This window comes from Lygodium microphyllum, chromosome 17 (genome assembly GCF_053477565.2).
Source record: "Lygodium microphyllum isolate KBCC chromosome 17, Lygodium_microphyllum_v1.1.10, whole genome shotgun sequence".
In the NCBI taxonomy this organism is placed as follows: domain Eukaryota; kingdom Viridiplantae; phylum Streptophyta; class Polypodiopsida; order Schizaeales; family Lygodiaceae; genus Lygodium; species Lygodium microphyllum.
This window is the reverse complement of record NC_141151.1, coordinates 60,524,629-60,538,839: the sequence shown is the minus strand read 5'-3', so window position 1 is coordinate 60,538,839 and position 14,211 is coordinate 60,524,629. Positions and strand designations below refer to the sequence as shown.

The 14,211-nt window shown below is 41.0% G+C and overlaps 1 protein-coding gene across 1 annotated transcript; it reads right to left on the bottom strand.

Annotated features, from left to right (window-relative positions):
• Positions 1–10,604: 10,604 nt before the first annotated feature.
• Positions 10,605–11,720, bottom strand: LOC148021945 (serine/threonine-protein phosphatase PP2A-2 catalytic subunit-like). The gene is made up of 4 exons (XM_087696781.1): positions 11,486–11,720; positions 11,282–11,339; positions 11,092–11,172; positions 10,605–10,848 (listed from the first exon to the last, which is right to left on the bottom strand). Exons 1-4 carry the CDS (start codon positions 11,718–11,720, stop codon positions 10,605–10,607), a joined length of 618 nt encoding a protein of 205 aa, XP_087552907.1.
• Between the last annotated feature and the right edge of the window lie 2,491 nt (positions 11,721–14,211).

Here is a 14,211-nt window from a genome sequence, read left to right as displayed (position 1 = left end):
ATATGATGAACCATCATCAAGAGCCTTTGTCTCTAAACGAGACTCGGAAATAAATGGTTGTCCAAGAATGATAGGATAGCTGCAGGAATCTTGAACAAAGAAATGAAATTCATCTTTTACATTACCAATAGTAACTTGTACATAAGGACATGCTGCATAAAGATCACCAAAAGTGTTATTGGCTGCCTTCATGCGCCATCCTGGGTCTACATCAATGGGCCATTCGCCATTCTCATAGAGACTTATTGACATAACATTAATCTCCAAACCATGGTCTATAAGGGTAATGCATGGAGTTTCTTTTTCACCGATTTTAACAACAGTTTCAGTAGTCGCCCTTGCTCAATGGGTACGGGAGTAGTGACTACTAGGAATAAAGTGAGCTTCACTTTCTTCTTGCATGTTGTGAAGAAGAGTCTCTTTCTTATGCATGGGCTGCACTTTAGATTGAGAAGTCCCCACCATAATGGCTTCTTCAATTTCTGCTTCATAAATGTCTTCATCTTTGGCTTCTATGGCTGCAATCAATTCTTTGATTGCCTCCAATCGAATCTCTTGAGTCAGCTTCTCTTCATCCTGCAAATACACATGAAGTACTTGCAAAAATGCATGTACAGATTCTTCAGTTTCCTCACCAATATATTGTCTTTTTCATTTAATTACATCAATTATTACATCATGAAATCCTCGTTTTGCAATACCGAGAATTTCTCCTAATGTAAATTCAATTCTACTTCCAAGAATCCTTTCTTCTAGGATCCGTTTAAGATCTGTTGCAGTCTCTATGTCAGACGGCAACTTGTAATTGGGATTCCTGCTTTTTCTTTTTCCTTCTGTCTTCTTTGCTTGAGGGGCATCTCCCATGTCAAACTCTGGCGGCGGTGGATTTTCAGCAGCCTTCTGTTGGTCTGGTTTACTTCTTGTTATGCGTTTAGTCGGTCCTGAAGAAGAAGGACCGGCAACATCTTCTTCGCTTCTTCTCTTTTCTTCTATCATGGCTTCTTGATTATTAATTTTAGCTAACCGAGAAAAAGGTGAAAATGAATCCACAGGTTCAGACCAATCGGTTCTCCCTCGAATACATTGAGTGGCAGTGGTTAAATCATCTTTAGTTGCCTTACCTTGCTCCACGCGTTCCAAGGCCTATGTCCACACTTTAGATTTTGCATTAGTTTTACATGCTTTAACAATTTCATTAGTTGGCTCAATTTGCAGCCCATAAGTTGCAGCATCAACAACTGCATAGGCCGTTCTTGTTGCCAAATCCTCCAAACTTTTCTTCATGCCACCGTTGCCAAAGTTTGGCTCAAGAGGAAGCCCGGTTTTGGTTGCATGAATTTCACCATCCTTCCAAAAGACTAATTTTTGTGCTTCAACTTCACGGAATGCACCGCACTCCCTCTTGTCATGCTGAAGGCTATCACACCAAATACAACGTCTTTTGAAGCCTTCTCGTGCAGGCCTTTGGGCAGTTGACTGACCCCTTTCTTCTACTTTTACATCAAGCCTTTCTACTTTAGAATTAATTTCCCTTAGATTAAGATGGAGATCCCGCATGCTTTTAATTAGCTCGTCCATGACATCCTTCTTTGGAGATGAAACAGCAAAATTTCTTGGTTGCTCGACCATAGAGACAGGAGGTCGAGAAACTGGAATAGGCTCCTTCATAGATGCAGTTGTTGCAGGGGTTGATCCCCATCTTAGGCGCAATCGCTCTCTTCGAGCAATCATATTAACTGCTTCAGTGACATCACTCCAAGCAGTCTTCAATCCCGACTCAAAGTCAAGGTCTTCAAGTCGATCAGTTAATTTCTCTTGAAGAGAAGAATGTGCAGCCTTTAGAAATAATTCAATCTTTTGACTTTCCATACCTTGTTGGTCGTCAGGATCTAGTTGGGCAAATTTTCTTTCAAATTCTCGATGAAGAGCAATATCGGTTAGATCCTTATTGGGCCTTTTGACCCATTCAGTGAAGACTTTCTTTGTCATAAGGCCAGAATCTTCAAGGAAAAATTCTTCTCGAAGAGCCTTCTTGAACACAGTCCATCCTGCATCTTTTTGGAAAAGACCATGAATTCGGTCCTGGAGACCATGCACAGCCAGGCGGGCAAAGTAACGGCTCCAGGCATGTTGAGGGACTCCAAAGAAGACCATCTTGTCAGTATAAAGGCGGATAAAAGAGGATACATTTTTCCCATTAAATTGCTTGAGCTCTTGTCCAACTGCTTCTAAGGCTTTAATGGCAGCAACATCAATCCGCTCTTCTTCTTGTCTCCGTTGTTGTTGCAATTGCAACTACTACTGAAATTGCAATTGTTGTTGTTGGCTTTCATGCATTAGACGAACCAATTGTTGTAAGGCATCTCCTCCCGAACGTGATGATTCTCCCATTGGACTTCTTCTTCTCTAGCGGACCTTCACATCGGGTTCACCACTGTCGTCGTGTTAAGGGTTGAAGGTCTACCACTAGGGCTTTAGTGTAGAAGAGGAGTTTAGGATTCAAGGTTCAGGAAGGGGAAATAGATTGGGGTTTAATAAGATCTGGGATTTAGAAATGATTTAGGTACGGAAGAAGAGTTCAAGCTTTTTCACTAAGTACTTAGCATACATGAACGGAAGAAATAAGTCTATCTTGATTACATCAAATGCCTCTAGATACATACATCATATCATAAATGATATTTTCAGATTCTCAATTCAATTATGAATAACAAATGCAAGTTCTAATGGCTTTTATTTCAAGTATATAGATGGATTTCAACCCCTTGGAACAAGTATTATGCTGATAGACTCAAATGCATTCATGATTTGGGCCAATGATACATGAAATGAATTGAAGAGGCATAATTTTAGCTTCAGCCCTATTTTAAAACAAAAAATTCCAGCCCATAATCAAGCTCAAAATGAGTGCATAAACTCATGAAAAGCTCCTCTAATCATTAATGAACAAAGTCCTAATGAAAAGAGGTCATTTCCTTCCATTACAACCATATAAATCTCTTGTTTGCTTATAAAAATGGACCATAATAGTGGGCTGCCCTGTTTATGACTCGTTATTTCAGCCCATAATAGCCCATACACCTTCAAAATCCTCACCCTTTGCCTGCCCCAAAGTCACTCAAGTACTTGGGTACAAGTCGGGCTTCATTGGACTAAGAATGAGGTAGAAAAAATGAGAGAAGTCGTGCATAAGAGTAGGCTGAATACATTTCTCTCAGATTTTCCTCTTTTATAGGCTGTTTCAACATGCATTTTTGTCAGACCAAATGGGCAGAGAAGTGGAGATCTCACCATGTTTACTCCTTCAGTTTATGGGTCTTGTTGATCTTCAGTTTGCATGCTCCAAATCATGCACCATAGCTCCAGCTCTCTCCACTTGTGCATTAGACTGTGCAGCCCGCATTTTGCGCCGAAAAATGTGGGCTGCTCCCTGCTCAGGCTCTGGTCACTTTTTGACCTACACAGGTCACTTGCTGGTCACTTAAGTCTATTAGTCCAGGTCCCATGTGAACCTAGTGGACTTTTGGCAACTTTTGGCATTTTTCTTGGATTCTGACCATATTTTTGCACCTGAATCAATGTGATTTATCCTGCTGACTGTCAATTACTTCCAATTGACCAAGTTGTAGGTTCCCAAAGACTTATTTTTCATAAATATACATGGTATAATTGAAAATTATATGCTAAATACAAAAGAACTTGTGTAATTAAGTTGGTTATTGGATAACAATGTCTGAATTTTGTATCATATATCTTCCAGTGAAGCTCTTTTGTGTTCATAAGAATCCCATGATTTATATGATGAACAGTAAACTCTTTGACACCGGGCAGTGCGCCCTCACAGATACTTGATTTAACATCCCACCCACCTCCCACTTCCCTTTGCTCGATCTCCTTGGATGCTTGGACAGGTTCGCATAGCCCCAGTACCCTTCGCATTCAAGGCAATATCAATGGGAAGCATGTTTTTATCCTTGTAGATAGCGGAAGCACGCACAGTTTTGTTAATAAATCAGCCATTGACCGGTTGAAATGTATTCCTATGGCATTACACCACCCCTTGAAGGTCCAAGTAGCAAACGGAGAAGAAGAAATCAGTACACATGTATGTCATGCAGTTCCCTTATGCTTGGTTGAAAATTATGTGACACTGGTTGATCTGATTGCCCTAGATATGGGCCCCATTGATGTTATCTTGGGCTGTGATTGGCTAAAACAATTGGGGAAAATTACTATGGACTTCTCTCAGCTTTATATGGATTTTATGATGCATGGACTGCCTATCCACCTAGAGGGAGTTCGAGATCATGCTGATTTTTAGATCATTACAGAAAAGCAACTCAAATGGGAGTTTAAGAAATGCTCATAGATCTTTGTTTTATAGTTAAATAAGGATAATTCTAATCAGCCCTCCACGGTATCATATGACTCTGCCTTGCATGCCTTACTTGAGGAATACAATGACTTATTTCAGAATCCTATATCCCTCCCTCCCAAGAGAAAAGTGGACCACCCACTTGACCTAGAGCCCCATTCGAAGCTAGTGAACAAACCCCCCTATAGACTCTCCAAGTGTGAGCGTGAAGAGGTTGCAAAGCAAATCAAGGAGTTGCTGGAGATGGGTTTCATCGAACCGAGTTCTTTCCCCTATGCATCCCCTGTCCTCTTAGTCAAAAAGAAAGATGGCTCCTTTCGCATGTGTATTGACTACAGAGATTTGAACAAGATTACAGTGAAGAACCGCTACCCCATCCATGGATTGATGATTTGTTGGATGAGTTAAAAGGGGCCTGCTTTTTCACTAAGATTGACTTGCGCTCTGGCTACCATCAGATTCGTATGCGGATAGGAGATGAGGCCAAAATGGCCTTCGGGACTGATCGTGGACTTTACCATTTTCTTGTGATGCCTTTTGGGTTAACTAACGCCCCTGCCACCTTTCAAAGCCTCATGAACAAAATCCTATAGCCCTTTTTGTTCAAATTCGTGCTTGTTTTCTTTGATGACATCCTCATTTACAGCAAGTCATCTATGGAACACTTGACACACGTTCGGAGGGTGTTTGACATATTGAGAGAGCATTGACTCTTTGCTAAGGAGAGCAAATGTATATTCATGCAGACATTTGTGGAGTACTTGGGACACATTGTGAGAAAAAATGGTATTCAGGCTGACCCCAAAAAGGTGCAATGTGTTAAGGATTGGTTCACTCCTTCCACCACCACCTCCTTGCGTGGCTTCCTTGGTCTCTCCTCATTCTATAGACGCTTCATTAAGCACTATGCCACCATTGCAGCACCTTTGACTGACCGCTTGAAAAAAGAGTCATTTTTTTGGGATGCCACTGCAGATCATAGCTTCAAACAGTTAAAGGACGCACTTACTTCAGCCCCCATCCTTGTTTGCTTTGACTTCACTAAGCTCTTTACCATTCAATGTGATGCCAGTGGCCATGGTATTGGTGCAGTATTGTTGCAAGAGCATGGTGTGATTGCATTTGAAAGATGCAAGCTTGATGAGAAGGAGATGCGAATGAATGTACACGACCAAGAGATGTTGGCTATCCTACATGCCATCAAGAAATGGCACCACTATTTGTATGGTAGCCACTTCCAAGTCAAAAGCGATCACCGAGTCCTCCAATACTTCTTGACCCAGTCTACTTTGACTCCTAAGCAATGGCAATGGGTGGCAACCTTAAAGAAGTATGACTTTGACATTTCACACATGCGGGGCAAGAATAATATTGTGGCTAATTCTCTTTCTCAAATGTGGGCATGCAAAGTGTCATCTATCTCCGAATTTCATAGTGATTGGGTTGAAGAGCTCCAGGAGGCTTACTTGTTAGATGATCATTTCAACCACATATTTTAGAAATTACAGCATGGGGTTATGGCTGAAAACTCCCAATATAAGCTCAAGCATGGCCTTATTTGGTCCCATGGCAAGATTGTCATCCCACACACTTCCCCCTTCACGCAGAAGATCATGGAAGAAATGCATTCTTGCCCCACTGCTGGTCACTAGGGTATTTTCAAAACATATGACAGGATTGCCAAGAGCTTTCATTGGAAAGGCTTATGGAGGGACATCAAGGTCTTTGTGACCAAATGTATTCCATGCCAACAGAACAAGGATAGTACACTCAGGCTCGCTGGCCTCTTGCAGCCTCTCCCTATCCATGAAGGAAAATGGACTCACATCACAATGGACTTTATCACTAGCCTTCCTGTGACTAAGAAAGGGTGGAACAATATCTATGTGGTAGTTGATTGCCTCATCAAAGCTGCCCACTTTATCCCCACTAAGGTCCAATATACTGCCTCTTAGATGGCCACTCAGTTCATGGAAAATGTCTTCAAGTTGCATGGCTTACCACAATTCATAGTACATGATCGGGATGCAAAGTTTATGAGCAACTTCTAGCAGACAGTTTTCACCTCCATGGGGACCAAGCTTGCTCCATCCACTACATACCACCCTCAGACAAATTTCCAAATTGAGAGACTGAACAAATGGCTTGAGACATACGTGAGGCACTTTTGCCATGATGTACAACACAGTTGGGATATGCGGCTTCACTTGGGCTGAGTTTGAATATAATAATTCCATGCACTCTAGCATTGGAATTTCCCCTTTTGAGGCCTTATATGGGTATAAGGTCTCCCTTTCTACACTCTTGTTTACTGATAAGATCAATCCTCAGAGTCAAGATGAATTGAATCGCATGCAAGCTTTACTTCAGCAATGCAAGATGAATCTTCAGAAGGCCCAAACACACATGAAACTCTATGCTGATGAAAGACTAGGCATTTGGAATTCCAAGAAGGGGAATTGGTCCTTTTGAAAGTGCCTAAGTCCCGTTACTCCACTCTCAAAGAGGGTAGCAATAACAAGCTAGCCCACTGCTTCTATGGCCCATAGCGCATCCTAAAGAGAGTTGGCGACTTCGCCTACTGCTTAGAACTCCCCCCTACCACCAAAATCCACAATGTGTTTCATGTTAGTCAGTTAAAACCCTTTGTAGGCTCCTCAGTGGACTTTGTGGAAGAACTTCCCTCCATCGATGAAGAGGGCATCACTCAATATGTTCTCGAAGCAATCATTGGGTAGCGAGATAAGCACTTACGATCCCGATCCATCAAAGAATACCTCATAAAATGGCAAGGCCTACCCTTGGAAGAAGCCTCTTGGCACCCAGCAACCATCCTTGGTAAATTTTCCTCCCTCCGTGAAACCCAACGGTTGGAAGACTAGCTAGTCATGCCCCAAACTGCCCACTTTTCGCCCGCAAATTGCACACTGTTTTAGAACAACTTTGTACTTACTCAAATCACATGCATGCACATTCTACATAGGCTAAAAGTACTCGTCATAAGCTCCATTTAGACATATAATACGCCCCATTTGGAGCCACCTATCAAGAGTTATGACCAGTTTACTTCAGTTGACCGGTTCAGAACTGCATGTTGTCCCTAGTCTCTCCACACCTATTCTTCATTGTCAAAGGGCTCTGAGTAGTACTCTACAACCCTCCATTACCACACCCATCACTCCCCCATGTTTCTCCTTGTTTTTGAGGGCAAAAACCTTTCGGGTGGGGATGGATTGTAAGAAGCAGGATACACACCGACTAGGGTTTAGACACCCCGTCACACTGACCAGGGTATTTAAGGTGTAAGAGCCCCAGATTAGGGCAACCAGTTATTATCAAGATCATACTCTTCACCTTCATCTCCAGCTTCCATGTCTTCCTTCTCCTTTCTCTCCTCCTTTCTCTCTCCTCTTCTAGTCTTCTTCCTTCTTCTTCTTGTTCTCTTTCTCTCTCCTCAGCTCTCTTTCTCTCTCCCCTCAGCTTCTTTCATTATACATGGAAAATTTATAGATAAGGATATTTGTAAATAGGCTTTGAATGCACGTGATATAGAGGATATACATATAGTAACTTCCTCGAGGTTGATACCACTTTTATGGCATTGCACTTTGTGCAATGTTTAAAAAGAGGGTCATTTTGATCTCTTTGGCAATGCAAGTGCATCAAAGTGACTACTTGGTTTAAAGCCTAATTTGTATGGTGACTATTTCCCATAGTTCTAGAAAAACAAGCAAACAAAATATACCTTGATATGGCCATCTATAATTCCCTAGTATAAAATATAGGGAATGGAACCTCTTAGTTGTGTAGTATATTATTTCCTACTATGATATGTGAAGAATGTGATTCCCTAGCTATATGTCCTATAACTTCCTAATATAAGGTGTGGGGAATGGAAATCCCTAGTTGTATGTAGGGGATTGATAAAGGCATACGTAAGATAAATACCTAGGCTATAAGATGTGGGGAATATAATTTTCTAGTTATATGTAGGGAATGTATTTATATTAGAGAATTTCCTAAATTCCATAAGTTTTCCTATATAGGAGCTATTCAAAAGCTCCTTGTATAGTAGTAAGATTTAAAAATTAAAAAAGTCATAAAATTATACTTTTCAAGGTAGGACCATCCAACTAAGATTGATAAAACCAAATGATTTTTTAATAAATAAAAATAATAAAAAGTATAATCCTATCCTAATGAGAATGTGTAAAATGATTTCTTTTCAATGTTATCATGAATTAGACACTCTTATTAATCTAACAAAAAATATCAAATCCTAACTACTTGTTACAAAAGTGTTTCGGGGTCAGCATCACCATGCTCCTTATTCTCCGTGGCAATATGTGTGAGAGCTCACATGGTCAACATGACCTTGGTCTAAATAATGGGACCAAAATGTTGGGTAACATGCGCTTAAGCTATTGGGACCATTTGATATACTCTTTTTTCTTAAAGAGCTTTAATGCACAAAAATCAACAACAACTGGAGATTAATTAATACATAATGCATTATAAAAAAACTAATGATTGAAAACAAAAAAGCAACATGACTTATTGGGGTGTTGTTAGCAAATAATCTATTGATGAGTGTAGTGAGACTTTGTCTCTCTATATATTGAGTCTCTAAACCTGTAAGATTGTGGTTTGTGATCGAGTGTTGTAAGGAAAAAAGTAACATTATTAGAAATAAGGTTATTAGTACAAGTAGTATTCCAAATAAGAAAGTGAATACAACTAAAAGAAAACTTATAAACCAACTGTAGGGTCACATCATCTGTATTTTTACAACATCTCCCTAAAACCACCACAACCATCCTCTTTGGATAAGTCAAGCAAGGTGTGCTTGAGCCTTCCTTTACAGCTAGTGTAGAGCTCGACTCTACTTATTGGATATCAAAGTGTTAGAACATACTGAGCTAGAACGTGCAAAATGCACAACCAAGACGACAACTACTTGTCTGCTATATCTTTGAAGCATGCCATTTGAAATTTGCAGGCATATATGCGAAGATCTTCTGCAACTCATAATCTCTTATCCCTTGGCTTATCTTGCTCTCTTGATATCATCAACAACAACCTACACAATTAAAAAACAATGTTAGCATAATCAATATATGGTTTAGGTGAAGCATGGAAAACATAAGTTTACAAAAAAGGATGTTAGTTAAAAAGCATATATGTTAGTACCAGTAAAAGGGAATCATCAACAAATTTGACAAGTGGATGCAAATACAACTAGTCCTATAGCTTCATTTCAAGCTTCTGGAATAGCTCAACGTTGTATGATAAGGAGCTGTTCTGGATCAGGCTCTAAATAAAATCATGGTAATTGTGCTAAATCTGTAACAAGATGGATAAGCATTGGTAGGCAGTTTGCCAAAACAGCAACCATATATCCCGCTTGCACTACTTTCATGGGAATCAAGTGGACAAAGATCTTTTGGTTTATGAATTCGAGTAGCACTCAGGGTATTAAGTGGACAGAGGTCTTTTGGTTTATGAATTGGAACAGCACTCAGGCTTTCTATCTCAGATTAGGTAAAAGATACAACAAGGTTCTCCCCTCAAAATTGTGATTCTATCCCTGTAATGAACTTTTAATGCCACTAAGAGTGTCACTGTCTCCACAGAATAATATCCTCGGTCTGACACCAATTGAAACCTTCCATGACCAACTGACGAGCTCGCGCAACCAAACTCAAACCATTTACATGGTTGAATTGTTCAGCAATGTCTTGACCAAACGTATAGCCAGCACCTCGAGGTATAAGCTTGCATCAATGTATTTCTGCCTTTCAAAACATCAACAGGCTAAACTTCATCTTCAAAGGCAAACTGCATAATACAAAGAGAACCATGTCGGGCAAAATCAACATCTTCACAATCAAAACCTATGATAAGGAGCTGTTCTGGATCAAGCTCTAAATAAAATCATGGTAATTGTGCTGAATCTGTAACAAGATGGATAAGCATTGGTAGGCAGTTTGCCAAAACAACAACCATATATCCCGCTTGCACTACTTTCATGGGAATCAAGTGGACAGAGATCTTTTGGTTTATGAATTCGAGTAGCACTCAAGGTATTAAGTGGACAGAGATCTTTTGGTTTATGAATTCGAACAGCACTCAGGCTTTCTATCTGAGATTAGGTCAATGATACAACAAGGTTCTCCCCTCAAAATTGTGATTCTATCCCTGTAACGAACTTTTAATGCCACTAAGAGTGTCACTGTCTCCACAGAATAATATCCTTGGTCTGACACCAATTGAAACCTTCCATGACCAACTGACGAGCTCGCGCAACCAAACTCAAACCATTTACATGGTTGAATTGTTCAGCAATGTCCTGACCAAACGTATAGCCAGCACTTCGAGGTGATATGCCCCAACCACAGCGATCATCAAGGTCTGACCACAGTAAATCACACATGGATCCCTCATGTGGAACCTCTTGGAACCGTTCCAAATCTCTGGCTTTCAATAAGAGCAGTCATAGGTAGATAGTCGAAAAGATCAGTGAAATATTTCCAGACATTTGCATTTCCATACTTTCTCAGGCACTCATCGTAAAACCCATACACTTGTGTAATCTGCCTGCTTTCATGGTTTCCCCCAGTCCTCCCCAGTAGAAGACTCCAGGTCAAAGAAGGCCACATCCTATCTCAGGATTGCTCATAAATAAAGGCTCCGAATCCTTGCTACTTGTCGCTCACCTGTGACAATCCAGCATGTCAACTCTGGGGAACTTGATGCAGGACACTCTGAGAAGCATTCTCACCGAAGGCATTGATGATCTGGCCAAAGACAAGGGTCATGAAGGGCAAGTTGGCACCATAGATGACGCCGGAGATGCTACAACCTCATTTCTGCCATAGCAAAGCAGAGCCTTGGGATAGTGTGTACTGTGGGGCGCCATAGCCAGAGATCTGATCAATAATAGTGAACCAGAACAACCAGAAACCTGATGAGGAGAAAAAGAAAACGAAGAATCAGGCCCGTAATTCCAATCCCTCTTCAGACTAATAAAGCCCCCCCCCCCAAATTTGCCATACAGCACGCAACTTTTTTTTAAATTTAAAACAGAAAAGCAGCCCCATTCTCTATTGCCTGTGGTACCATATGATTTCAAGTAAAGACCAAATATAACAGCATCTGCAGACACTCCTTCAGCCTGCACTTGTGTGAGACAGTTCAGAGCTTCTTCAGCAAGCCCCTGCACAGTATATCCGGCAATTAATGCAGTCCATGAGACTACATTGCGAACTGGCAGCCCATCAAACACTTGGACTGCTTCTACAAGAGAGTAGCATTTCCCATACATGTCCACCATTGTACTCCCCATGTATAGCTCTTTCTCAAGTCCTCTCCTAGTTATCTCAGAATGTATGCTATGCCCTGTTTCTAAATCTCCTTCTGTGCCACAAGCTTTTAAGCAGAGAATGAATGTGCTGGTATCCACAAACACACCTTCTAGTTGTATCCGCTTGAAGCAAATCAAGACTTCCTCACTAAGCCCGTGTTCAGCATGTGCTGCAACCAAAGCCTTCCATGAAACTGCATCTCAAAGCGGCTGCTTATCAAACACCCTGTGAGCCTCTGCAAGGGAACCACATTTGCTATACATATTTATCAGAGAATTTCCCACAATTAATTCTCTTTCAAATCCCATTTTTGATATTTCACAATGTAAAGATTGGCCTGAGTGCAAGGCTCCTATGCTACCACAAGCTTTCAAGGTGCATAGAAAAGTAGCTCTAGTTGGAACCACACCCTCCTGTTGCATGTCCCTAAAGAGATCCAAGGAAGTGAGACTGAACCCATTTTGAATATATCCTGACATTAAAGCATTCCATGACACTTTATTTCTTTCCAGCAAGCCCTTGAAGACTTTATGCGCTTCGTTTAAACTTCCACATTTGACATACATGTCAACCAGAGCATTATTGATTAATTCCTCTTGCTCCAAACCCTCTTCCACGTAGAACAAAAGTATAATCACAACAACTAAATATGTACAAAGTATCAAATCTCACACAAAACTTTTGGGTGGTTTTCACACCTCGAATGCGCAGCAATACGACATCCACCCCCTCTAATCCTGCGCATCCTCCGGATGGGCCAACTACCCATGATCGTTATCATCAAGATCCACAAACAGATCAATCTCTTCATTATGCATTTCCGGTATATCAACAAGATTATCTGTCATATCATCTGTCTCTTCCATTGGAGTTTCTTCTCGTTGCTCTTCTCTTGAAAATTCTTCCAATGCATAATCTTCATCATCTCTTTTCTTGAAAATCTTGATTCTTTTTCCAGCAATAGGCACTCTAAGCACTGTCCCATCCAATTCTGTCAGCTCATATGTTGCATTATCAAAGACATGGCCCAAACCATCTTTTCACCATCTTCCGAAGTGCAGTATGCTGATTTTTAAGACCGCTATCAAAGACTAATACCCAATCTCCCTCTTCTATTGCTCTAGGCCGCAAGCGATGCTTGCTGTCAAACCTGTCCTTATTTCTTAGTCTAGCAACCTTCAACCTGTCAATAGCTAGCTGAATATCCTCTAGTCTTCTCTCCAACTGCCGGATCCGAAGAGCTAAGAGCTCCTCTCTCGTCAAATCCTCCTGCCAAGGTAAAATTGACCAAGTCAAAGCACAAATCTCAGTCGGTATAACAGGTTTCTGACCAAACATCAACTCTGCGGGCATATATCCTGTAATAACACTGTGAGTCGTATGATCAGCCCACAAAGCAAATGGTAGAAGTCTCGGCCATTCTCCAATCCGTCCTCTGCATGCTTTGGCTAATGCTTTCACTATCGGCGGATGCCCTCTTTCACTCTTCCCATTTCCCTCTGGATTGTATGCTGTGGTTAGAGCCAACTTGATTCCTAGCTGAGAGAAAAACTCCCTAGCTTCATCTGCATCCAATTCACCACGATCCGCAGTGATCTTACCCACACAACCATACCTGCAGAAAATTTCTTCCAATAAGAACTTACACACTACACTAGTGGTCTTCGTTCTCAAAGATTTGCCTTCAACATGATTGGTAAGATCCTCTCTAGCCAAAACAATATACCTCATCTGCCATAGATCCATAGGCATAGTAACCAAGTCAACTACCCACTTATAATGAATGCATAACGGATAGGTCGGATGAAGCTCATCTCGATGACGCACTACCGAATACATCTGGCAATCTCTGCATGTCTCTACAAAGTGAGAAACATCTCTATACATGCCTTTCCACCAATATTTCTCCTTGATTTTCTCATAAGTAGCCGACACTCCTCTATGACCAGCCCAAGGACTCTCATGAAACTCCCTCATCACCTGTAACTGTGTCTCTCTATCGCAGACAACCCGCAAAGGTAATCCGCCTCTTTTCTTTGGATGCTTCCAAAGAAATCCGTCCTTGAGAAAATAACCATAGGCTTTCCTTCTGATCTTCTTGAACTCTTCATCTGTCCATTCATCTCTTTTGCTTAGTGTACTAAGCTAGTTGCCAATCTGCAACCAATCTCCAACATAGAGTTCTTCTATGAAAGCCACAATATCATAGACATGGCAAACATGATCAACCATAGTGGCTGAAATTTCTGCATCATCCTCTTCTGCAAGTAGAGTCTCCTCATCATCATATTTGGCTCTAGACAACATATCTGCCCCACTGGATTATCCTTCCCTGCTATGTGTTTAAATTCTGGATTTAATGACTTGATGTATGCAATCCATCTCAACATAGCTATATCCGGAGTAGAGCAACTCGTAATCATACCAATCAATGGCAAGCAATCTATCTCTACCACAACTGAAGCTCCAATA